Below are 25,686 nucleotides of genomic sequence, written 5' to 3' on the forward strand. Positions count from 1 at the left end.
AGGGGCATCTGGGTGCTGCAGTTGGCTAAGCATCTCACTCCTGGGTTCGGCTCAGATCATGAGCTCAGGGATGTGAGATCGGCTCTGTGGTCAGCATGGAGTCGGCTTGTGGTTCTCTCCCTCTCCGTCTGCCCCTCCTCCTCCTCATGCTCTCACTCTTTAAAATAAATAATTCTTTAAAAACAAAGCAAAAAAAAAAAAAAGGTTACTGGAGATCTTATTGTGAAATCTGCAGTCACTGAAGTAGTGTGAGATTAGCAGAAACCATCATGGGTGCTTCCGATGTTGCCGTCACTTAGATTCCAGTAAATGTTGGAGATGAATGCGTTGAAATCCATCACATGGCATTACAAGGGGCTACCGTTTTATGCTGACCATTCTCTTAGTTGCATAACTTTCATTTTTTCCCCCCTAGCCTCTCTACAAGTGTTTGAAATGGCTGGTATTTTCTCCATTTTACAGATGAAGAAAATAAATCTTAAGGAGTTTTACTAACTTGCTCCTGTCCACAGGGTTAGTAGCCCAGTGGGGATGAGGCCAGGTCTTTCTGCCTTCAAAGCTGGTGTGCTCTAAACTGCCTCAGTGAGATCGTAAGCCAAGCACTTCTGTGTACCCCTTTCAGGGTTCTGTTTCCTCTTCTCTGTTGCATTGCTGTCGGAGTCCCCCTTTCCTTAGCCCGGCATGTCTCTACAGACCTTTTGTTCTGGCCTAACCATCCGTGATTCTTCTGTGTGCATCACGTGCTTTATCCACGCCCAGTCACCTTTAATTCTTTGCTCATTTTAGCTTCTTTCCCTCATCTGTTTTCTTTGCCTATCCTATTCATTCTTCCTTTATACTCTCCACCCTTCCTTCCCCCTCACTAAAAACACACACAAATATAAATCAAAGAGTTGAAACAAAACAGAGGAGAGTCAGCTTGATTCATAGTAGCGTAAATTGCTATTATATTGGAGAGTATCCAACATTCATCATCAGGTGAGGGAATGAACATCCAATTAATGAAATACCTCTCTGGAATCAAAAGGAACAAATCCTTGATCCATGCCGCAACGTGGGGGAGTCTAAAAAATACTGTGCTGTAAGAAAGAAACTAGACTCAAATAGAATCTATTTATGTGAAACTTAGAATAAGCAAAATTAATCGGTAGTGATAGAATGCGGGTGGGGGGATGTAAGGATGGGTCACAGAGGGCCACAAGGGGGATGGAAATGTTACATAACTTGTTTTGGGTGCTGGGTATGGAATGCAAATGATTGTCAAGACTCTGAACCGAACAGTTCAGTATTTACTTGTTATATTTTGTTAATTAAACCGCGACTAAAAAAAAAAAAAAAAAAAAATCAGGCTCCTTTCACACAGTTCTGCCATAGTTGGTCACAAAGTTTTGCCGTTTGCTTTCGTGGTCTCTTCCCCCTGGACTGAGGCAAGCTGCATGACTCATTCCATTTTGTATTGCTCGTGTTTAGCACTTGCCTGGCACTTAGTTGGTTCTCAAGAAATGCTTGTTGAGTTAATGGACTGCTACCTTCTGAAAAAGCCTGGCTCATTTAAAAAAAAAAAAAAAAGATTGGATTTGGAAATAGTAGGTAGGGGTGTCACCGAGATGTTTAATACATAGAGGCATGTAAATCTTAGCTTTTTAGGAGAGGCAGTTCAAGCCATTACTCATTTAGTCACAGAGATTTCTATAATTAAAAAAATGGAGTTTGAATTTGTATATTTTTAGTGGTTTGAGTCTTTTGGTCATTAGGTAACAGGTGATGTCTGAAGTTTATTTTATTTTATTTTTAAAGATTTATTTATTTATTGGAGAGAGAGAGTATGAGTGAGTAGGGGAGGAGCAGAGGGAGAGGGAGAAGCAGACTCTGTGCTAAGCACAGAGCCAGACTCAGGGCTCGACCCAGGGACCCCGAGATTGCGACCTGAACCTAAATCAAGAGTAGGACATGCAATGAGCCGAGCCACCCAGATGCCTCTGCAGTTCAAGAATTTCTCAGTACCCTCCCTCCACTTTTTCTTTTGGAATAAGTTTGGACTGGAGCAGATCCCTGAGTCACACCTCAGGCCTTAGGGACCTTACAAATACTTCATTTTTGAAATACATTTTAGTTACCAAGGTCATTTAAAATATCCAGGCAGAGGTTGCTGAATGCTCAGTTGGTTTATAGCTAATGGGCCACGTGGTGGTGCCCTGTTCTCTGAGGGAGCTTGGTAGCTTTTCTCTTGGAAAAAATTCCTCAGTATTTTAAATGGCTGCATGAGTCTGGTAGTTCAAAGTTGGCTACATGTGTTCAAAATGACACCAGTAGCAGTCGGGAAAGATAAGGTGTAAGACTTAAAAAAAAATTTTTTTTGTACAAATTGAGGGGTTTTAAAAACAAAAATCTTACAAGAGTGTCTGCTGTACAACCCTCCCTTTCAATTGTAAAAAAATTTTTATTATATATATATATAAGTGTGTATATATAATGAAATTCTTGAAAAATTCTTGAAAGTTCTTGAAAAATAAAATTCTTGAAAAAATTAGAAGACAATACTGATGTTATAATTGGCATATTCATGCCACTGAGACTTTTAAGTATTTATTAAATGAATGCATAATCATTTTGTGGCTATACCATAACTGACTTGATTATTTTTCTATCGTTGGGTATTTAGATTATTTCACATTTTTCTCTTACTAGGTAACTAATAATGCCTTGGTAAGCATTGAGCTTATTATCAGACAATGATTGTATTTAACATTGAAATGAATATTTTCTTGTATTATAAGTTGTAGTCTGAATTTTGGAGTTTCTACAGACTATATTTCAGAGGCAGTGTAGTATCAGGAGTTAGGAGTTTGGATTGTGGGGCTGACTGCCTTGGTTTGAATCCCAGATTCTCCATTTATCAATTTTCAGAGCCTGAACAGATTGCTTCCCAGTGCCTCAGTTTTCTCCTCTGTAAATTAAGAATAAAAACAGACCTCTGACCGTGACGATATAAAATGTGTGGGACAGGGCCACACAGTTAGTGTTATAGAGATGTCAAGCGTTATATTTACTATGTCAGGACACATGAATATTATAAACATTTTAAAAGCTTCTTTATCAATCTTTCCAAATTTCCACTAGAGTTTCCCATCAGCATTACCTCAGGCTGCCGATTTTTACCACACAGAATTAGCTGTTAGCAAAACTTCCTTGTATGCATTTGCTACTATTGTCATGTCCTTGATATTCAGTTTTTCTTCTTTGTTCTGCCAGCCCTAATCTTCATTTTATCATTTATCTACTCACTAATGAAAGTATGGAAACAAACAAACTAAAAAAAACTGCACTGACTATTCTTTCCCTGCATACATCTTTTTTTTTCTTTCTTTTGTTTTTGGGGGACTACAGTGTTCCATGTAATTTTCTCATGAAGATAGGTAGGGTCATGTGAAAGTTTGAGACCACTGTTGTAACAGGAGAAAATAAAGGTGCATAGAGTGTTTTTAAAATGCCTGGAAGGATATCTGAGAAGAATATCGAGTTCTTCAAGATTTCCTTTTGTGTTCAAGAGAAAAAAAAGCAGGTGGACAAAGCAAGAGTTCTGTAGACAGTTGAGGCATGGAAAGGTGATGTTCTAGGGAGTAGCTTCGGGAGAAGCTCTCTTTCCCTCTCACTGGGTCAGAGCCCTCTCATCCCCATCTGTTCCACCCATTGTGTTCTGGGTGAGCTCCAGTTGGGAAAGTGTATCTCTGGCTGAAACAAGTTTGAAGATCTTTTCTCCCTGAGAGGAAATGAAGCCTCAGAGAGAGGTCTCCTGGAACTCCAGACACCGTACTCTGTGTGTCTTTCCTTTTGCTCATCAGCACTCATGGGTGTGACCGCGGGAAGGGGGTGCCACGTGGTGCCAGAGCCTTTCTGGGATGAATTGAGGTCATGTGCTGTGTGGCTTCTGAAGCCCACTGGGGGGGGGTATGGGTGGTAATGCTGTCACTGAAGCAGTTGCCCCACAAGCTGTAAACTACACTCCAACGCGAAATTTTGGGTGGGAGGTAATTTCATTATAAAACAAGCCAGGCTGAAATTTTTTTCCAGTGGTTCAGAGCAGTTGTCTTGGGTGTTCCCCACCCTTTATCCCTGCTGTTGACTCACTCCATGACTGGCCTGTGTTAAAGGAGGGAAAAGTGCTGTGCTTGTGAATCATCCTGTAGTTCCTTCGACTTAAGAAATGTACCTGCTGAACCTGAAAATATACTCAAATCCTTGGTCAAAGTAAGAGATCACAACCATATAAAAGAAGTTATTGAGACTTCTAGATACCAATTATACCTCTGTTAAAGAATTCTAGGTCATTCTCTTTCATGAAGAATGAAATTTGTTAGATAAATATTAGACCATGTATTAAGTTACTTTTTGTTTTGTTCCGTGGGCCACTCTGACAGATTCATGGTACCAGTCAATACTTATCAAGAAAGACTGATTATATTCAAGGTAAACAGAATAAGAACGTTCTATTGTGCAATAATCCAGAACTCCCAAGTTCTTATTTTTGTCCTTTGTATTGATTTACTCTATCACCTTGAGAAGAATTAAGGACTTTTTTCTCTTTTTCTAGTTCACCATATAGAGAGATTTTATGCTGCTTATTTACTGAAGAAGGGATAGTTTCCTCAGTAGCTGAGGACATCTTAATTTGGTTTTTCTTTTTCTGGAATTGGTATGATGAGAAATTAAGGCAATTATTAGTGCTTATTTTAATACATGTATTAGGTATCTAGAAAGGTACCTGATGATGATACTCAGTTTTACAGATGAGGTGATTTGAGTTAACAGAAGTTAAGTCATTTTCCCAAGCTGAAATTGTTTGTTCCTGTTGATGCCAGGATCTGGACTCATGTTTGTGTAGGTCCCTTACCTTTGCCCCATCTCTGAAGTGTGTTCTCTCTTCTTCCCACAGCTACCTTCATAGCCTACCAAGTGGAGCACATAGACAGTGAACTATATAGAGGGACATTCCTTTTATTTTAATTTTTTTTTATGTTTTAAAGCCTGAAGGCGCCTGATTACTTAACAAACTTACATAAGCATATATTATCTAATTAAGGTATTGGTTGGGACAGAAAATAACATAAGGAAAAGAGGAAATACTCTTTCAGAAACCAACAAGTCATACAAATTGAAAGAAATCTGAGAACACAATATGCATTCATTATAATTTGTTGTTTATATTTTTCTCTGAGCTAAATGGAGGTCTTAATTTTTGAGGTTAACTTGGATTGCTTTGTATTTTAAAGTAAGTGGTTCTGTTTTCCTTCCACATGGTAGTAATAATTGTAAAAGTTTTCAAAACTAAAGACTTTAAAACCTCACATGATCTCAGGTACCCAGAATCTTTGTGGATTTATCTCATATATGAATAGTGTGGAAATGATGTTTATTTACTTTGTTTTCACCCACTTATCTATAATAACTATGCCCTCTAGGATATATTCTTAACCAGACCTTTGAATTTGAAAGAAAGGCAAAGATTGAAAACTCTAAAAGAACTGTAATTTCTTGAAGTCCTTGAACACAAAGAATTGTGGAAACTTTCTATCCTTAACAGTGATTCAGAACGACAGCAGTTAGATCATAAACAGTTCTTCAGTGTTGTAGCAGAGTAACTGTCATCAGAACTTCATGTTCATATGTTTTTAGTGTGCTCTGTAGGAGAAAGTAGGTTAAAATCAGAGTTTAGGTGTTTTATATTACAGATCTTGGCCAATTGTGAGGACAGATACCAGTAAATTCTTCAGAGCAGAACCCAGTAAGTACTCCTTTGTTCCCAGCCCCCCCTACCGTGTATCCCAGACTTCAGGTCCTCAGTCACACAGCCCCTGCCCTGGCAGGAAAGTGGCAGGAAAGTACCAGATCTGATCATGGATTGTGGGGAGTGGTGGCAGCAGGGGAGGAGCTGTACAAAAAAGCATTTGTATGGAGAGATTTACAGCTCTAGTGTTCTCTATCATCTCTGCCTCAGCTTACTTAGCACATTCTATCCTTGGCCTGCTTCTCGATTCCCAGTAGAGGAGAGCAGAACCATGACTGTATTTTGTCCTGTGACAATTAAACTTAAAACAAGGGTGCCCTCTGAGCAGGGTATTTCTGAATATAGTCTCAGTTATTGATTCAGAGACTTTCAGAGACTCTCTATAGCCTCATCATTTTGTATCCCAGCCTGGGCAATCATCCTCTGAAAAGGTCACCAGCTGAGCCTCCCCTTCTCCCACCCTCTTACTCCCTCTCTCCTACCCCTTTCTTCCCTGCTCTTCCTTTTCTCCTGCAGCCAGCAGCCTCAGGGCAGCCTAACCATACCCGAAGTGTTTAGCTCTGTCTTTGGATCTGAGTGGGGGTACTCTGACCTGTGACTTAGTCTTTTTTCTGTGTCTTCTATAGAGTCTGTCAGAGTATTGAATATATAAATGAATAAAAGAACTCGAGACCCGTTTTTTTCACAGTTATTATTCATGTAGTACACAAAGGCATCTTCTTTATAAGAGATTCAGACAATACAGAAATACGAAGAATGAAATATACATTATATCACACTGATCCTCCCTCTTTCCAGCTTCTACCCTCTTCTGATGAAACTGCTCTTTCCAATTTGACCTGCATCTTGTATGTATATTATTTGCTTTTTTTTCACTTAACTATATATCTTGAATCTTTTTCATGTCACTGTGTATAAGGTTTCTATTACTGATATTCTGTAGGATGGGTGACGTATTTCCCCATGTCTCTGTTGGGCATTTGCATTCCTTCTTTTTGACTTGTAGGCTTGTATGCTCAAATCATTCATAATTGGGAAAGGGCTGTCTTTTTTCCTACTGACTAATAGGAGTTATATTTTGGATGTTCTTAGTGTGTATTATATATCTAGCATATATCTCCTTTCACTTACTCATGCTTTATTTTTAACTTCATTTATAGTGTTACTGTTACATCCGTCCTTTGTCAAATTTGTCTGCATTTAATAAATAAATAAATAAATAAATAAATAAATTTTGAGAGGGAGAGAGCAAGAGCACACATTAGCAGGGGTGTGAGGTGAGGGAGTAGGGAGAGGGGCAGAGAAAGAGGGAGAGAGAGAACCCCAGGTAGGCTCTATGCCTAGTGTGGAGCCTGACATGGGGTTCCATCCCAGGACCTGAGCCAGAATCAAAAGTCAGACACTTAACTGACTGGCCACCTAGAAGCCTCCAATTTGTTTGCCTTTAAAATATTTTTTGTCTGCCTTTGTATGTTCATGTTTTTTGAAGGTTTTGTAAGTCGTTTTGAAACACCCTTCCTACCCAACTATTTTTAAAACACAATTTTCTGTGTATTTCCTTCTAATGGTTTCATTTATTTAAAAAATTCTTTCATTCTCAGAGGGCCTGGCTGGCTCAGTTGGTGGAGCATGTGACTCTTGATCTTTGGGCCTGTAAGTTTGAGCACCCATTACTTAAAAATAAAGTCTTAAAATTTTTTTTTCTCATTCTCATTTCTAATATTTTATAATTTCTTCATGTACTGCCAGATAGTAAAAATCTGAAGATTTTATTAAAGCTCTATGTTTGAAATGTGTTGTCAGTTCCATGCTTATCTTGAAATATCTCCTTTATAAGTTATTTTCATTTTCTTGGCGAAAGGATTAAGGATTTTTAAAAATATAAAGAGCTTCTTTATGAAGATATGCCAGTAGCTCTTTTTTAAATGTGGTTTTTAATCATACTTATTATCTAGCACAGAAGCAGTAGACTGGCTTTGCTCTCAGCAAGGAGGGACTACAAAAGAAAGTAATGTCAATTTCATTTAGCTTCAGATGTTAACAAATAATGGTCATAAAAAACAAAAGCTGAGATTCATCAACATTGGGAATTTAAATTAAGCCAGTAATAAGAAAGGGACGACTCCAGAATTTCTTTTTTTATCCTGTCGTTTCTTGTAGAGGAGGAAGAATTCTTTTTAAGTTGTGTGGAATTGAACCTTGAAAATGAAGGAAGAGAAGCTGTCTCAGCTATAGTCCTAAAATACTTCTTTGTATCATGCAACAGCATGAGAATCTCCTGTTACCAAAAGTAATTAGAACAGAGGCTGAACAATACTCCTGATTGGGAGATCTGGTATAAGCTTGAAGTATATGGGACTTTGCAGTAGTGACTAAGCTAATAAATTACTGGGAAATAACATTCGTATACTTTCACCCATGGAGTCTTCAACTGTGTTGCATATTCTCTTTTTTATAATGAATAATTCAGTGGCATGATTTTGGTGGAATTTTCCTAATAAGAATCCTGCTTTTAATAAAACAGGGGCGGGCGCCTGGGTGGCTCAGTCTTTAATCGTTTGCCTTTGGTCAGGTCATGATCTGAGGGTCTTGGGATGGAGCCCTGCTTTGGGCTCCTTGCTCAGAGGAGATTCTGCTTCTTCCTCTGCCACTGCCCCTGCTTATGTTTCCTCTCTCAGTGTGTCTCTCTCTGTCAAATAAATAAATAAAATCTTAAAAAAAAAAAAAACAAAAAAAAAAACGGGCAGGGAGTAGATGTTGGGGCAAAGGCTCAGAGATGTTAAGTATCTTCTTTTAGGTCTGTAGTCCCACAGTTGGGTCACATGGATCAGCGGGGGAAAGATGGATTAGTTGTAGCTCTACACTTACAGAAACAAACCATAATGATAATTCTGTAGGACTATTTGGCAAGATTTTTCAACTAGAATGGGAGCAGGGACTCCCTTGCTCTTACCATTATACCTACAACCTCCAGTCACAGATGATGTTGTCTAGGACCACAGTTGGTGAGGGTCACATCAAGTGGGCAAGGGAGCTGTTACTAGGATGAAGGGCAGAGCCTCTAGGTGGTGATTGAGTACAGGCTGCCAGCTCACAGGTGGCCAGAGGTGGGACTAGGCAGCGGAGGGAGAGGGGAGGTGATGTGTGTCAGGTCTGAACCATTCTTACCCAGCTCCCTGCACATCAGCTGTACAATGTCATCAGTTTCAGGAGCTGGTCTTTTCATGATCCCAAATATTTCATCCGGCCAGTTCTCCTTCTATAATGGTAGAAATCTTAAGAACTTTTCCCTTGCAGTTTTTACTGTATTATACTACAGAGCTATTTCTGGGCAGTGGTGGGGAGACTGACCAGATCCATCCCCATAATCTCTACCACCTGTATCTTTTTTTCCACAGGACTCCAACACTTCCTTTTCTTTCTTTTCTTTTCTTTTCTTTTCTTTTCTTTTCTTTTCTTTTCTTTTCTTTTCTTTTCTTTTCTTTTCTTTTCCCTTCCCTTCCCTTCCCTTCCCTTCCCTTCCCTTCCCTTCCTTTCCTTCCCACGCTTTCCTTTCCTTCCCTCCCTCCTACCTTCCTTCCTTCTTTTTTCTTCCTGCTTCTTTCTTTCTTTTGATAGAGTCTTTTGTAAAGTGTTGTCCAGTCTTTTGAAATTCACATCTGAACCTTATTAATAAAACAGAAATCTCATGCTTGCCCTAAATTCTGTTGTGACCTCTTGGTAAAGCTTTGCAATTAGCCTTCCCGTATTCTTGAGAACGACTGATCTGCAGAAGGTGAATTTCGTCTTTTGTGTATCCTCACCACTGATTTGTCCAAGCCTCACTTTTTACTTTTTTTGTTAGTTACCTTATTAAGAAGTTAGCATTTTGTTTTCCAAGTATGAAATTTATAGTATCAACTATGCTTTTACAAACTGCATCCTCTCCCTACCCTGTGCCTTTGTAGCTGTAAAACCCTGGGCAAGTTGTTTGACTTCTAAGTGCCTCTGTTTCTTCTGTCATTAATAAACATAATCTCACAGGATTGTTGTGAGGATAATATGCAATATATGTGTGTTGTATGTATGTTGCTGAGAATAATACCTGGCAAATAGTAAGTGCTCCCATGTTGTTTGCCACTGTTTTATCCTCCTTCAGTGAAATGGGTAAGCTCAGGCTATTCTGTGGCAGAGGCAGGGACTCTAATAAAACAAAGACAATTAGAAAGATGGAGAAAGGAAGTGAAGGGTACTTACTGAGCACATACTTTAAACTTCTCTGCAGAAGTCGATATATATATTTTTTCATTTATGGTATATTTAGAATAGAGTTAAAGAGCATTTGTGGATATTTCAAAGCATATTGGCAACTACTAATCTAGCAGGGTCTTCTCCCTTGGCATGATCGAGTGTGCTGGTTCCTTATAGCTGAAAATACCTAGTGATCTTTTTGTTGTTTTTTGTCATTTTGAAGTTACAGTTCATACCATTTCTATTCAGAAAGGAGGTCTGTCTGATGTTTCAGACAACATGGGCATTCTGAAGTGCTCAGTCTGTTGCTTCTTTAGAACAGTGGTTCCCCTTTCTTCCCTCCCTCCCTGTCTTCCTTCCTTTTATAAAATTTCATTCATTCATTCATTCATTCAAGTAGTCTCTACACCCAATGTGAGGCTCAAACTCAGGACCAGCCAGGTACCCCAGGGGTTCTCATTTTTTGACATTTTTTCATTCATGCTCAAGCGAAGGTCTTGTATATTGGAGACCCCTTTTTTCCCCTGTATTATTTGATGAGGGGGCCAATTGTTGGATGACATAGAAAAGCTGTGGGTTTTCAAATCAGATTAAAGATCCCACTTAGGCTGTGGAATCTTAGGCTGGTTTCTTAATCTCCCCAAATCCTTTTTTCTATTTTTAAAATGAAGAGGTACCATCCAGCTCAAAGAACTGTGATTGAAGTGAAATTTTTTGTGAAGTGTACATAAACACTTGCTGGTGGAATTACTCCCAAAGTGTGTGTGTCTGTGTGTATAGCACATACCGCAGGGCTTTCTAAGTCACCTTCATAGCATGCATATCAGGGATGAGTTAAACGAGTTAGGCTGGGTATTGTTTTTTATTCCAGGGGAATACTGCCTGGGGTGTTAGAGAATGTGATGAGCTAGTTCAGCAGTGAAATGGGACATCCTATTGGTTTGCCTCACTGCAAAAAAAGTTAGGAAATCAAAACTCGCTTTTTAAGGGATTTCCTATGAACAGCTTAAAGTTAAAAGGATAAAGATAACTTATTTGGGTTTTTTGTTTTGTTTTTTTTAAAAGCAATAGTTGTATATACCCTGTGCAAAATAGTGCAGGAGGCTGGTTTTGCTACTGTTTGTTTAAAAGGTGGAGTTGACTAGTTTTCAGCTTGTAAGTGGGAGTGTCTAGTAGTCAGTGTTGTTCTTTCTGCATAGAAAGTTAACAGGACTCTGACACATCAGAGTTTGTACGGAAAGTTTAGGGGACTCTTGGACACATTTCTCGCAGAATGATGGGGCAGCTCATGAGGAATGATCAAGACTGGAACGCAAAGCTGGTGGGGCTGATGTGCTGTATGGGTTAGTAGTTTGACCTGTAATATCACTTTTATGTTTTCAGTACCAAGAAGGGAAAGTTGCATTACCTGTGGTGTTGGTTTGTGTGGCGGGAGTTTAGCAGTCCGTGGGGCACCCTTCAGAAATCTGGAGAGGCTCACATAGTAACTTTTGAGCCTCACTGGAGAGAACTTTCACCCTCTCGCTGTACATAGGGTATGTATTTAAACAATCCTCCTATTTATTTTACGTATGATTACTAAGTGGATTTAATTTTGATTGGATTTTACTGAAAACCAGTCAGTGTAGGTTGTAATAATAATCAGTGCTGTTTTTGCACATATATTTTTTTCCAAATTCTGTTATTCTTTGCATTCTGTGTCATTACATATTTTCAGCCAGGTTGTACTTTATAAAATGATCATAGATGTATATTTTTACTTGGAACTTACTCTATAAATGAAATAATTTTCCAATAGAGGAATGTTCTAAAGCTTCATTCAGAAAAATAACTGGAAAACCTGTAAAATCTGTAAAACCAGTAAAATCGGTTAAAATCTCAGGAGTGGTTTTCCCTATTTGTTGTCATAGCAACGTTGCCCTAAATATAAATCTCAGTGTTAGACATCCCTTACTGGAATGAAATAAAGAACCATCATGAGACTTGTAATTGGAAAATTAGGTGGTGTAATCTGGAATACTCCATTTTGAAGTAACTCCCTTTTGAAATAATGCTTCTGGAAAGTGGCACATCACTGTTTCCCTAGACCTAAATTATTCCCTGATCTTAAGCTGCTTTCCTGAAGGAAGCTGAAGCCCTTCAAGTTCACCATACCTCTTTCCTCATTGTTGTGGTGCTGTGGGAGGCTTCTAGTGTTGAAGAAACTGCCTTGGTATACTTGAATGGGAGTCAGCTAGGTTCATCAGGGTTTAAAAGAAAAGGTTTAGGTGTTAACTGTTAGAAAACAGTATCAGAATTTATGAAATGTGTGTGTTACTTAGTTAGCTTGCTCTTGGTACCTTACTCATGTACTTTAGTTGTGGATCATAATTCCGAGCTATATTTCCTCAGCATTACCTCAGTATTACCTCACAAATATTTAACTCCCACCTTATATTTTCAGCAGGGCTTTTGAGCCTCTAGCAGAAACCACCACAGCCAAAACTCAGTGATCAAAATAACCTTTTTAGAGTTGTATTATTTAACTGAATCTGTCATCTGTACCAGGAGGAAACTTATTTGATTAAATCACCATTCTTTATATATCATGTGGGTAAGAAATTAATCAATAAGTGATTTTTTAAGAACATATATTCTATTTCTTCATATTCCTTAAAATAGAGGACCATTTTTTGTTAATTTAGAAAATAAGAAATATATTTTACTAGCCATTATGTGCCAAAAGGAGAAGAATTTGTATAATATACATAGTTATGTACATAATTATATATTGTATATAACATATATAATTATATATAACATATACATATATTAAATTTAATGAGACAGAATAAATTTGTTCAGTTTATATTACATGATAATCCAAAAATTTAATAGAATTTTGGAGAATAGTTTACAGGAATGCCTTAATCTCGTATTCTGTAACATGATATGAAAGCTGTCTATCCTTGAATTATGAAGATTTTTAATAAATAATACATTTTAATTTTTTTTCTTGATGATTTAAGATTAGGGTCCTAGGTTATTAATTGGATGGGAATAATGTGGGTATTGCCTAAGAGGTAATCTTTTTTTTATTCCCCTACTCTGTTTTGCTGGAGGCTTGGAAAAGCAGTGCTGGAAAGGTGATATAAGTCCTAGACTTTGGTGCAGAGGTTTGATTGTTTGCACTCGCTTGTCCAAAGTTCACATGGCACCGCAGAGCGAGGTTCTTCCGCACCATTGTCTGTGACTGAGATGTGTTCAGCACTTCCATTTGAAAGATGACTGTCTCTTTGGTGTAGAGGAGGCAGCTCTGGAGGGAATCACAACACTTCTTATTTTTTTTAAAGATTTTATTTGTTTATTTGATAGACAGATAGAGCCAGAGAGTACAAGGGAGGAGAAGCAGTCTCCCCACTGAGCAGGGAGCACAATGCAGGGCTCCATTCCAGGGATCACAATCTGAGCTGAAGGGATACACTTAACCAACTGAGCCACCCAAGGCACTCTAACACTTGGGTTTTAACACAGGGCTGGCTTCTGTCTTGCTAATCTACTTCTTTTCCTCCGAGTCCCATTTGACTGCCCTGAGCGGGATTGGTCTTTCTCTCATTTGTGCTTGCTTACATGGTGAATGCTGCATGGTTTGCTCTGTTGGCATGCTTATCACACTGCTTTCATGTCAGGTGCCCTCTCTAGATGATGAACTCCAGAGAACAAGGGCCAGTGCACTTTCTATCAGCATGGTGATCCCAGTACCGCTGTGGCACTGGGCTCATCATATGGCTTGATAGATGTTGGAATGAATGACTAAATGAGGGATGTATAGAATCTATATTTTATCAGTAAGTAGGACAAGTAGTTGCTTCTTATTCTTTGTTCTTGCCTTATGTACTAGTAATTTAGGTTCATTCTGAACTCTTTAGGAACAAGGCTCAAAAATGCCTTTGCTTTAAGAGATATAGTAGTATATCTACCTGTATAGATTTCAGTTGTCCTTTTTGAGGCATAATTAATTCACATTTGGGGTATTTTTATTTGGTAAGTGCATAAAAGCACTCTAACATCTTCTCTGGGATAGACAAAGGTGACTAAGTTATAGATGATACCCTAAAGGGGCCAAGAGAGGAATTAATACATATTTTGTGGATGATAATATTGGTTAATAATTACTTGATTTCATTGTTCTTGGGGAGAGTTGTGCCTAGAGATTTTACATTGGGAATTAGTGTTTTTGTTTTCTCTGGATAAATAGCCAGAGGTCAAATAGTTGGATCAACTACCCTATGGTCATTCTATTTTTAATTTTTTGAGGAACATCCATACTGTTTTATTTATTTATTTATTTATTTATTTGACAGAGATCACAAGTAGGCAGAGACTCAGGCAGAGAGAGGAAGGGAAGCAGGCTCCCCGCCTAGTAGAGAGCCCGACGCGGGGGCGCTTGATCCCAGGACTCTGGGATCGTGACCTGAGCCGAAGGCAGAGGCTTCAACCCACTGAGCCACCCAGGTGTCCCTCCATACTGTTTTCTATAGTGGCTGTACCAATCTATATCCCCACCGACAGGATACAAGGGTTCCCTTTTATCCACGTTTTCTCCAGCACTTGCTATTTCTTGACTTTTTGATAACAGCCCTTTTAATAGGTGTGCAGTGATATCTCATTGTGGTTTTTATTTGCATTTCCCAGATAATTAGTGATGTTGAACATCTTTTCATACGCTTTTGGCCATCTGGAATTCTACCAGACATTCAAAGATTTAATATCTGTCCTCAAATTGTTTCAAAAATAAAGAGGAGGGAATATTTCCAAATTCATTTTACGAGGCTAGCATTACCTTGATAACAAAACCAGACCATGACACCACACACACAAAAAAAATTATAGCCCGATATTCCTGATGAACATAGATGCAAGAATCTTCAACAAAATATTAGCAAACCAAATTCAACAATAGATTAAAAGAGTCATACATCATAATCAAGTGGGATTTGTTCTGGGTGATCTGACATTCACAAATCAATCAAAATGATATACCACATTAACAAAATGAAGGATGAAAATTATATTATCTCAATAGGTGTAAAAGTGTTTTTTATCATAATAGATGTTGATAAATTTCAACATCCATTATGATAAAAACTCAATAAAGTGGGTGTAAAGGCAACATAGCTCAACATAATAAAGGCCATACATTAAACCCATAGCTAACACCATACTCAACAGTAAAACACTGTGTGCTCTTGAACTTTTGTTTGTTTAGAGTTATTTACTGATTCAGTCTCCTTGCTAGTGATTGATCTATTCAGATTTTCTGTTTCATGATTTGATATTGGAAAATTGTATGTTTCTGGAAATTTACCCATCCTAGGTTTAATTTGTTGAGGGTATAATTTGTTCATAGCAGCCTCTTCATGATCCTCTGTATTTCTGTGTAATCAGTTATAGCTTCTCTTTCATTTCCAATTTTATTTATTTGAGTTCTCTTTTTCTTTGTGAGTCTAGGTAAAAGCTTGTCAATTTTATCTTTTCAAAGAACCAACTCTTAGCTTCATTGATCTTTTTTATTGTTTTTGTCTCTATTTCATTTACAGATGGTCCCTAATTTATGGCGATTCAAGTTAGATTTTTTGACTTACTCTAGTGTGAAAGTGATATACATTCAGTAGGAACTATACTTTGAATTTTGATTTTTTTTTTTTTTTTGGCTCCTGATATGTGGTATAATACTGTCTCATGATGCTAGGCAGTATCAGCTGCAGCTCCCAGTCAGGCATGTGATGACACAGGTAAATAACTGCTGTAGTTACAACCATTCTATACCTATAAAACATTCAATATTCCATAATTCAGCAGTTGATAAATTACGTGGTGAATCAGAACTTTATTATAAAATAGGCTTTGTGTTAGATGATTTTGCACACCTGTAGGCCAGTGTAAGCGTTCTGAGCATATTTAAGGTAGGTTAGGCTAAGCTGTGATGTTCTGTAGGTTTGGTGTAACATATACATTATCAATCAATGATATATTAAATCTCTGATGGGGTTATTGGGGAGTATAGCTCAGGGGTAGAGCATTTGACTGCAGTTTCTGATGGGGTTTTTGGGATATAACCCCATTATAAGTTAAGGAAGAATTTTCCACTCTGATCTTTATTATTTCCTTCCTTTTTCTAACTTTGGGCTTTGTTTACTCTTATTTTTTAGTTCCTTTAGGTGGAAAGTGGGATTGTTTATTTAAAAATTTCCATGTTTTCTAAGGGAGGCCTGTGAACCTCATTGCTGTGAACTTTTTGCTTAGAACTGCTTTTGCTATATCCCATAGATTTTGGAATATTGTATTTACATTTTCATTTGTCCCAAGGTATTTTTTAACTATCCCTTTGATTTTTTTTTTGTTGACCTATTAGTTGTTCACTAGCTTGTTGTTTAATCTCTATGTATTTGTGACTTCTGTTGCTGTAATTAGTTTCTAGTTTTATACCATTATGGTCAAAGAAGATGCTTGATATGATTTTTATCTTCTTAAGTTTGTTGAGACTTGTTTTTTGCTCTAATATTTGATCTGTCCTAGAGAATGTTCCATGTACTTGAGAAGAATGTGTATTCTCCTGCCTTTGGATAGAATATTCCATATATATGTATTAAATCCATCTGGTCCGGTGTATCATTTAAGGCCAATGTTTGCATATTAATTTACTTTCTGGATGATCTATCCGTTGATATAAATGGGTTGTTAAAGTTCCATATTATTATTGCATTGCTGTCAATTTCTCCCTTTAGGTCGTGTTAATATTTGCTTCATATATTTAGAGTGCATAAATATTTACAAGGGTTAAATCGTCTTGTTGGATTGACCTTTTTATCATTATGTAATGTCCTTTGTCTCTTACACAGTCTTTGTTTTACAGTCTAGTTTGTCTGATATAAGTGTAGCTATAGCAGCTTTCTTTTCTTTTCTGTTTGCATACAGTATGTTTTCCACCCCTTCATTTTCAGTCTGTGTGTATCCTTAGATCTGAAGTGAGTCTTTTATTTGCAGTATATAGATGTCTTGTTTTTAAATACATTGAGCCAATCTGTGTTTTTTGATTAAAGACTTTAGTCCATTTACATTGAAAGCAATTATTGGGGTATCTGGCTGGCTCAGTTGGTAGAGCATGCAACTTGATCTTGTGGTTGTGAGTTCGAGCCCCTTGTTGGGGCTTAAATCTTTAAAATAAAATCTTTAAAAATGAAATCTTTAAAAAAATAAAGCAATTTTTGATAGGTATGTACTTAATGTCATTTTGTTAATTGTTTTCTGGTTATTTTTGTAGCTCCTCTCTGTTCCTTTCTTCTTTTGCTTCCTTCCATTGTAATTTGATAACTTTTTTTTAGTGTTGTGTTTTGTTTCTTTTCTCATTATCTTTTATGTATCTACTGTAAATTTTTCCTTTGTGGTTACTGTGAGATTCACCTGTCTCATTCTATAGACATAGAAGTCTATTTTAAGTTGGTATTAAGTTGAGTTTGAGCACATTCTAAAAACTGTAACTTTTTACTTTGCCTCCACCCTTGTGTTTTGTGTTTTTGAAGTATCTTAAATATTTTTGTTTACCCCTTAATTTACTATTGTAGTTACAGTTGATTTTACTACTTTCGTCTTTTAAACTTCACAGTAGATTTACAAGGGACTAATCTACTACCTTTATATTTGCTTTCCCAGCACAGTTTTTACTTATATAAATACATATTTTCTTGTTATTAGCTAGTGCTTCTTCTTTTCAGCTTGAAGAATTTCTGTAACATTTGTTGGAAGGCCAGTTTAGTGGTGATGAATACCTTTAGCTTTTACTTGTCTGGAAAACTCTTTTTCTTTCTTTCAGTTCTGAATGATAAACTTCCTGCATAGAGTATTCTTGGTTGGAAGTTTTTTTTTCCCCCTTTCAGTATTTGGAATATATCATGCCACTTTCTTCTGGCCTGTAAAGTTTCTTCTGAAAAATCAGCTTATAGTCTTATGGGGCTTCCCTTTTATGTAGCAAATGGTTTTTCTCTTGCTGCTTTTAAGATTCTCTCTTTTTCTTTTAACTTTTGACAATTTAATTACAGTGTATCTTGGTGTGGGTCTCTGAATTCTTCTTATTTGGAGCTTTCTATGCTTCATGGACCTGGATGTCTCCTTCCTTCCTTAGGTTAGGGAAATGTTCAGCCATTATTTCTTCAAAAAAGTTTTTGCCCCTTTTCTCATTCTTTCTCTTCTCTTTCTGGGATGTAAATGTTATCCTGTGTGATGTTGTTTTATGAGTCTCTTAAATTATCTCCACTTTTTAAAATACTTTTTATTCTTTTTGTTCCTGTGTTTGGCTGAGTTCCATTGCCTTGTCTTCCAGGATGATCTGTTCTTCTGCTTCATCTAGTTTGTTGTTGAACTACTCTGATGTATTTTTAAGTTCAGTTATGATATTCTTCAGCTCTGTGACTTCTGTTTAGTACTTTCTTAATATTTTCTATCTTTTGAAGTTCATCCATTCTTCTTTCAAGTTCTGTATCTTTTTTTTTTTTTTTAAAGATTCTATTCATTTATTTGACAGAGAGAGAGATCATAAGTAGGCAGAGAGTCAGGCAGAGAGAGAGGGGGAAGCAGGCTCTCCGCTCAGCACGGATGCTGAGGCAGATGAGGGGCTTGATCCCAGGACCCCGAGATCATGACCTGAGCTTAATCCACTGAGCTACCCAGGTGCCCCTCAAGTTCTGTATCTTAATGACCATTGCTTGAACTCTTTATCAGGTAAGTTACTTACCACCAGTTCATTAAATTTTTTCCTGGGGTGTTATCTTGTTCGTTTGCTTGGAACATATTTCTGGGTTCCCTCATTTTGCTTGTCTCTCTACGTTCATTTCTGTGTACCAGGCAAATCACCTACCTCTCCTCATCTTGAAGGAGTGATTTTGTGTAGGCGATGGACCTTATCATTCAACCTTACCCTAGCTCTTGGCTGTCTCTCAAACTTTTGTGATTGTTTAAGCAGGCTGCTTTATCCTTGGTCCCAGTTGTTGGGATTGTTTCAAACCCTGACAGTGTTCCAAAGGAAGGGATCTCAGTCAGCATTTATTTTCTGGCTGACTGGAAACCAGGCCCTCAGTCAGCCCCTTTTAAAGTATGCAAATATATACAGTCCTGTGTGACCATAGTTGTAACCTTTCCTGGGTCTGCAGACCAAGTGATTTAGAGATGTCTTCTTGGCAACAGTTGAAAAATCAGGGCTCCAGATGAGTGAATAAGCTCTTTCTGGGAAGTACCTGCAAGCCGTAGTGAGGCTAAGGGAGAGTACAAAGGTGGCCGCCTCTGGCCCATATTTTCTGAGAGCTCCTCTGTGGTTTGTCGATGTATGGTAAACCTGAAGCCTGCCCCTCTGGCTAATGCTCCAAGACAAGTAAATGCACCTTTTCCATAGGAACACTGGGGGTGTGTTTCAGTCTCATGTTTCTGCTTTGCCCTGGGAGCTGTAGCCTGCCAAGAACTATCTCACCTATTCCAGTTCCATGGAGCCCAGCAACAGAGTCTGCCCTGGCCACCAGAGATAAGGGCTTAAGGGGTCACCCGTGTGTGGACTGCATGTGCCCACTGGCTTCAGTTGACTCCATGTGAAGCCTAGGACTGGGGAATCCCACCACCTTCATAGTGCTTTGGGACAGTCCAGGGTGGAACAGGGCTGCCTACTGGCTGAAGTGGGACTTTGGGAGAAGGGGGTGGTGGTGCCATTGCAGGTCTAGCAGAAGCTTTAAGATTAGCTAATGAGGGACGCCTGGGTGGCTCAGTTGGTTGAGCAGCTGCCTTCGGCTCAGGTCATGGTCCCAGCGTCCTGGGATTGAGTCCCACATCGGGCTCCTTGCTCATCAGGGAGCCTGCTTCTCCCTCTGCCTCTGCCTGCCATTCTGTCTGCCTGTGCTTGCTCTCTCTCCCTCTCTCTCTCTGACAAATAATTAAATTAAAAAAAAAAAAAGATTAGCTAATGAATCTCCTTCTCATGTGGTCTAAGTGCTTTTTAAACTGTTGCTTTTGTGCTGGTTCCATGGTTAAGTGAGTCTGTGTGTGAGCCCTTTAAGAGTAAACATTCTCTCTCCCACACAGGCTCCCACACGGCCTTTTGGTTCTCTTGGATGTAAACCTGTTGTTTTTCAAAGTCAGGTATTTGGGGGGCCCATTTCTCTGGTGCAGGTCCAAGGGTTGTGATGCCTGGTGTAGGGCACAAATACATTCCTCAGAGAGATGCTCTACATTTGTGAGATCCCTGCCACAGTTGTTGTGGGTCCCTACATTGGGGGTAGGGTTTTTGATGAGACCATCTCCTACCTATCTCAGTGTTTTGTTTTGTTTTGTTGTTTTTTGTTTTTTGTTTTGTTTTGTTTTGTTTTTGGTTGTTGTCATCGTCCTTTGTCGTGGAGGAGATGTTTGGCTAGTTTTCAGGTCTTTATCAAAGGGAATTCACTCACAGTGGCTATAGATTGGGTGTGTTTATAGAAGGTGAGTTCAGAGTATTGCTGTGCAGCCATCTGAATCCAATCCCCTTAACCGTGTCCATAAATACTTTTAATAAATAGAAAAACATTTTCTTTTCTTTTTTTTTTTTTTAAAGATTTTATTTATTTATTTGACAGACAGAGATCACAAGTAGGCAGAGAGGCAGGCAGAGAGAGAGGAAGGGAAGCAGGCTCCCTGCTGAGCAGAGAGCCCAACGCGGGACTCGATCCCAGGACCCTGGGATCATGACCTGAGCCGAAGGCAGCGGCCTAACCCACCGAGCCACCCAGGCGCCCTAGAAAAACATTTTCTTTTTTTTTTTTTTTTTAAAAATTTTTTTTTTTTATTTGTCAGGGAGAGAGAGAGGGAGAGAGAGCAAGCACAGGCAGACAGAATGGCAGGCAGAGGCAGAGGGAGAAGCAGGTTCCCTGATGAGCAAGGAGCCCGATGTGGGACTCGATCCCAGGACGCTGGGATCATGACCTGAGCCGGAGGCAGCTGCTTAACCAACTGAGCCACCCAGGCGTCCCTAGAAAAACATTTTCAAAGGAACTTCATTTCCATTAAAATAGTTTAAGGACACTCAGGGATGAAGAATGAGGAGGAAGAGAGTGAGATATAGCCTATCCCTAGGGAATGGATGGAGAATTTCAAACTGTGGTAAAGAAGGAACAAGACCACCAAAGAAGAAAGCACTATCCTAGATACAGAAAGGAGGAAGAAGGGAAACAATTACATAGAGAATTGCTGCCTAGAACCAGGGAGGAGGAAGGTAGTATAGTTTCGAATGTCACTTCTAGATGTTGGAACGTTATGGTTTTCTTTTGTAATAATGATGTGATGAACCAAACTTTCTAGTACTCTTTCTCCTTAAATCATAAGAAGCCTTCCCTCACTCTTCTGTGTACCATGTCTGTGGTAACCATGGCAGTCTTAGTTCTCTGTAGTGAGGATCTAGTTGGGATGTTTCTTTTTTACCAGACAGTTCAAAACTGGGTATCTAGAAAAGAAGAAACATGGTTAGTCATTAAACCAGCGTTTACTTCAACCAAAGGACCTGAATGTGAGTCCTGCCTTTTATCACAGCGATTAAATGTTTTGCTAAAGAGTTGTGGACAACCATTTAACCCCTCTAAGTCTTGGTTTCTCCTTCTACAAGATGAGAATGGCACTACCTACCTTCCCTCTTTTAGCTGGAAGACCAAATGGCATTTGGTCAAATGGGATGCCATTTGGTCTTCCAGCTAAAAGAGGGAAGGTAGGTAGTAATATATGGTCAAGTGCTTAGGAAAGTTCAGGGTAAGGGCTCACCTGAAGCTAGAAAGGTTTTTGTCAGACAGCTTCCTCGGAGTGGTACCTGTGACGGAGTTTATGCCAATGGAATGCGCAGAGGGGTTTGTTTAATGGAGTAACATTGGCAAATACAACCCTGCAGAGACCAGCTTGACAGGTGGCTTTCTAACTTTCTTATGGCTAGCTGTAAGCTGCCAAAACTTAACAGGAAAATCCAAATGTACTAAACAGTATTTTTTGAAGACCGTATTTTTATTTATATGTACAATCATGATTGAAGTCTCCTCTTCACAGATTTTACCAACCTCATGTTATGTCTTTTCTTCCCCTTACAGATGAACGGGACAAAGTTCAAAAGAAAACGTTTACAAAATGGATAAATCAGCATCTCATGAAGGTCGGTTAATATTATTTTCACATCATGGAATTGTTTAGCATACTTTTAATTTATTGTGCAAGAATTGATTGTATGGCTCTGAAGCATAGCTTTTCAACAGCAAATTGAAAATTTAAATTCTAGAGCATTTGACATGCATTTTAGTTATCTATAATTATCTGGTGTGTGGCCTGTGGGTAATGATGAAGGCGAGAAGATAAGTACGTGGTGATTATAGTGCACTCTGTGACTTAGTTAAAACCCATTATTACTGGACTCAGTAAAAAGTCTTAGCATATAAGAAGTATGTAAATATTTATGTATTAGGGCATGGAAAGACTTCAGTTCTCAGTAAGATTTTTTCTCTCTCAAGATTGAAACCAATTTCTGGTATCAGATATATATGTGGATGGCAGAGGGTTATATGGGAAAAAGGTGGATTATAGAGACAGATGTCTAGAGTTCTTTAACTTCTTGTACTTGGTATGACCTAGATATTGGTGCTTATGTGTACATTTCTCTGTGTAGTAAATAGTCGTGGTTCTGAAATTAATATTTCTTTGTGTGCTCTGGGACACTTTGAAGATCTCTTATAAGCTCTCCAGAAAAATACACATACACATAAAATTTGCATACAATTTCATGGAGTTATTGGTTCCCACTGAAGCCCTTCTATAAATCTTAGCTAAAGCACCTATATGACTTCACAATGAACTATTAATCAGTTTTTTTCTCCCTCTTATGGATAGTCCTCAAGTTGGAGACAGGTAACGTTTTAAGTCTGCTGTTTGGGACTTAGAAAGAATTTTCTCATAAAGAAACATTATTTTAAATGAGGTTATATTCTTAAGCTACTCACAAATCCTATTTAAAGCATCATGTAACAAAGGAGTACCAATAATGTGCCAATAAAGTACAATAAAGCATGTAATAGCCTTCTATAAAAGTGGTTCTCATTTCAAGGGGCATATCAATATCACCTGAGAGATGTTTTAGTCCTCTCGCTTTCTCTACCCATTGACAAAATCCTTTTCCCAAATTCTGATGTATCCTTCAGGCAGGCAATGTCACCCACTCTCCAACTGAGAATCATTTCTGTAGGGAGCTTCTGGTACTGCTGGGAGCTGAATCGTTTGTATTTTGGCAAGAGATAAAAGGTTGAGACACAGTGCTTTGTGGTGATTTTGTGAGGAAATATATTGTGAATACTAATGAAGGATACCAACAGTTTACCTACTACCCTCTTCCAATCTTCTGTCTCATCACACACATATTGTGAGTAGGACTCTTCCACAGGATGGGGCAGAGATGATGGGTTGATGTGAGGGCTGTGGTATGAAACTTTGGAGTTGGAGTCTCTGACAGGAGTTCCCCATTTCTGAGGTGAATCCAAGGGAAGCAGAGTTTGTGATGCAGAGTTTCCCCTTTGGTAGCTGATGCCCTAGCAATCTTTGTAACTGTGGCTCTCTTGGTGGGGCATGTTAGGGGACACGAAGAATTGCCCCATGTCTTCTGGAGCGCAACTGCTATGGTTCCAACTGTTGCCAGTGAATACCAGAGAGAAGTAGAAGCAGAAGTGAGGGTGACCCCCATAGGAACTGTATCACTGGCTATTTATTGGGGGCCTACTGTGTGCCAGGCATGTTGGACTGGACTGTTCATCTTTTGAGTAGTTCATAAATTGAATGGTCGAGTAAAAGGAGACTTCCTTTGCTGAAAATGTCAAAACACTATTTGAGCTGCTTGAGGACAAAAGCTATATTATTTATACAGTGCCTGGCAAGAGTATTCTCACTGTGTGTAATATACATTGCATACATTAAATCATTTAATTCTTTTAGCAACTACCCAAGGTGGTTTAATTTAGTGGTTCAAAGTCAGACAGCAAGCATTCAAAGCTTGATTTACCTGGACTATGTTACTACTTTTTTTTTTTTTTTTTTTTTTTTTTTTTTTTTTTTTTTTTTGATAAAATGACAGATCTCAAGATTTAAGGCTTACTTCTGCTGCATCGCAGTAAGAATTGGGAAAATATTTTATGCAGAACAGCCATTAGATACCAATTCAACTGCTTAGGGTTGTAATCAAATTGGCTTATTTGTTTCTTGAAGTATTTTATAGTGTCAGAGTTTAAAGTTAAGTCTTATTAAAATGAGGAGTCACTGGAGGGAGTGGAGGAAAGCTAGACAGTAGAGTCTTGGCTAACTCCCACTGTCGGTTGCTTACATTCTTGTTCTGTTTTGCTCTAGTGTCAGCTCAAAGTTGTCTTCCCTTATAATCTTAAAAATTGTGCACCGAAATCTCTGGCACAAAACTCAAATATGTGAGAACATAATTTTTAAACCTTTCATTCTTTTATGTCTGGAAGTTATAGCTTTAACCTCAAACATTTAGAGGCACCAGGCTGTTAAGGTTTATGTTGTTATTAGTTAACCAGAGAAAGGGCAGGCTTCATGTGATCTTTTCAATGTTTTGCTCAAGTGATAGAAAAAGGAATGTGGCACTATGTAGTCAGCCTCTTTCCTTTCACTAAAAAAAGTGCTGGACTCTTTTGCCCCAGGTGGCCATTGGTCGTAATCCCATTAGTGGGAAATACAATATAAATATGTGAATTTTAAATAAAAAATTTTAATATTAGAAAGTAATATTTTTTTCTGTATTGATTTTCTTATGTTCTTCATTGAAATGTTGAACATCTTCAAGGGAGAAACAGAGAAAGGAGAGAAGTGGGTCCCATGTCTTTTTTACCTTACCATATTCCTTTTTAAAAGTTTTTTTTTTTTTTTTAAGATTTTATATATTTATTTGATAGAGAGTGAGAAAGAGAATGACAGGGGAGAGGGTCAGAGGGAGAGGCAGACTCCTCATGGAGCTGGGAGCCCGATGCGGGACTCGATCCCAGGGTTCCAGGATCGTGACCTGAGCCGAAGGCAGTCACTTAACCAACTGAGCCACCCAGATGCCCCACCATATTCCTTTTTAATGAATGAGAGTTATGTTATTTGAAGAGTTTTTAATAAAATGGGATCATAGGAGAGGATGGCTATGACAAATAACTCAATAAAATGAAAATGAGTAAAGAGAGAAAAAAAATGAGAATGAAATCATTTAGATAATTGGATAATTCTGTGTGTTTTCTTTATGTTTTATCCATTTTAACTATAGTAACAAGTAGTCTTTAACCCATGGGGAAAGGAGGGGGTTGAAGGGGAAATCTAAGAGAAGAGAGTAAAGAGGTGAGAGAGGAGGTTAAAGGGGAAAATATAGGAGGAATGGTTGTCTTGTACACTAAGGGTGCTCTCACACAGCCCCACAATTGTGCCTTAGGATGGCCCCATGGGGTTTAGGGTCTAGAGACTCTGCTCTTGGCTCAGCTTCTAGGGAGTGCTGACCCCAGCTAGGGATGTGTTTCTCATCTTCTTACAAATTTTGCCCTTTCTAAATTATTATTTTATTTATTTTAAAATAATATTATATAACTATTTTACCCTATTTTTTCCAGCAGTTTTGT

The 25,686-nt window shown here is 38.4% G+C and overlaps 1 protein-coding gene across 2 annotated transcripts in view; it reads left to right on the forward strand.

Moving 5' to 3' along the window:
* Positions 1 to 25,686, forward strand: part of LOC111152327 (dystonin) — a 474,965-nt gene that overhangs the window by 197,504 nt on the left and 251,775 nt on the right. For both annotated transcript variants that reach the window (XM_022510820.1, XM_022510821.1), the window contains one exon: positions 22,135 to 22,196. In XM_022510820.1, coding sequence (XP_022366528.1) covers positions 22,135 to 22,196 — 62 coding nt within the window. The remainder of the gene's footprint in view (positions 1 to 22,134; positions 22,197 to 25,686) is intronic.

Source organism: Enhydra lutris, unplaced genomic scaffold, assembly GCF_002288905.1.
Source record: "Enhydra lutris kenyoni isolate GAN:26980312 unplaced genomic scaffold, ASM228890v2 scaffoldscaffold28, whole genome shotgun sequence".
Classification (NCBI taxonomy): Eukaryota; Metazoa; Chordata; class Mammalia; order Carnivora; family Mustelidae; genus Enhydra; species Enhydra lutris.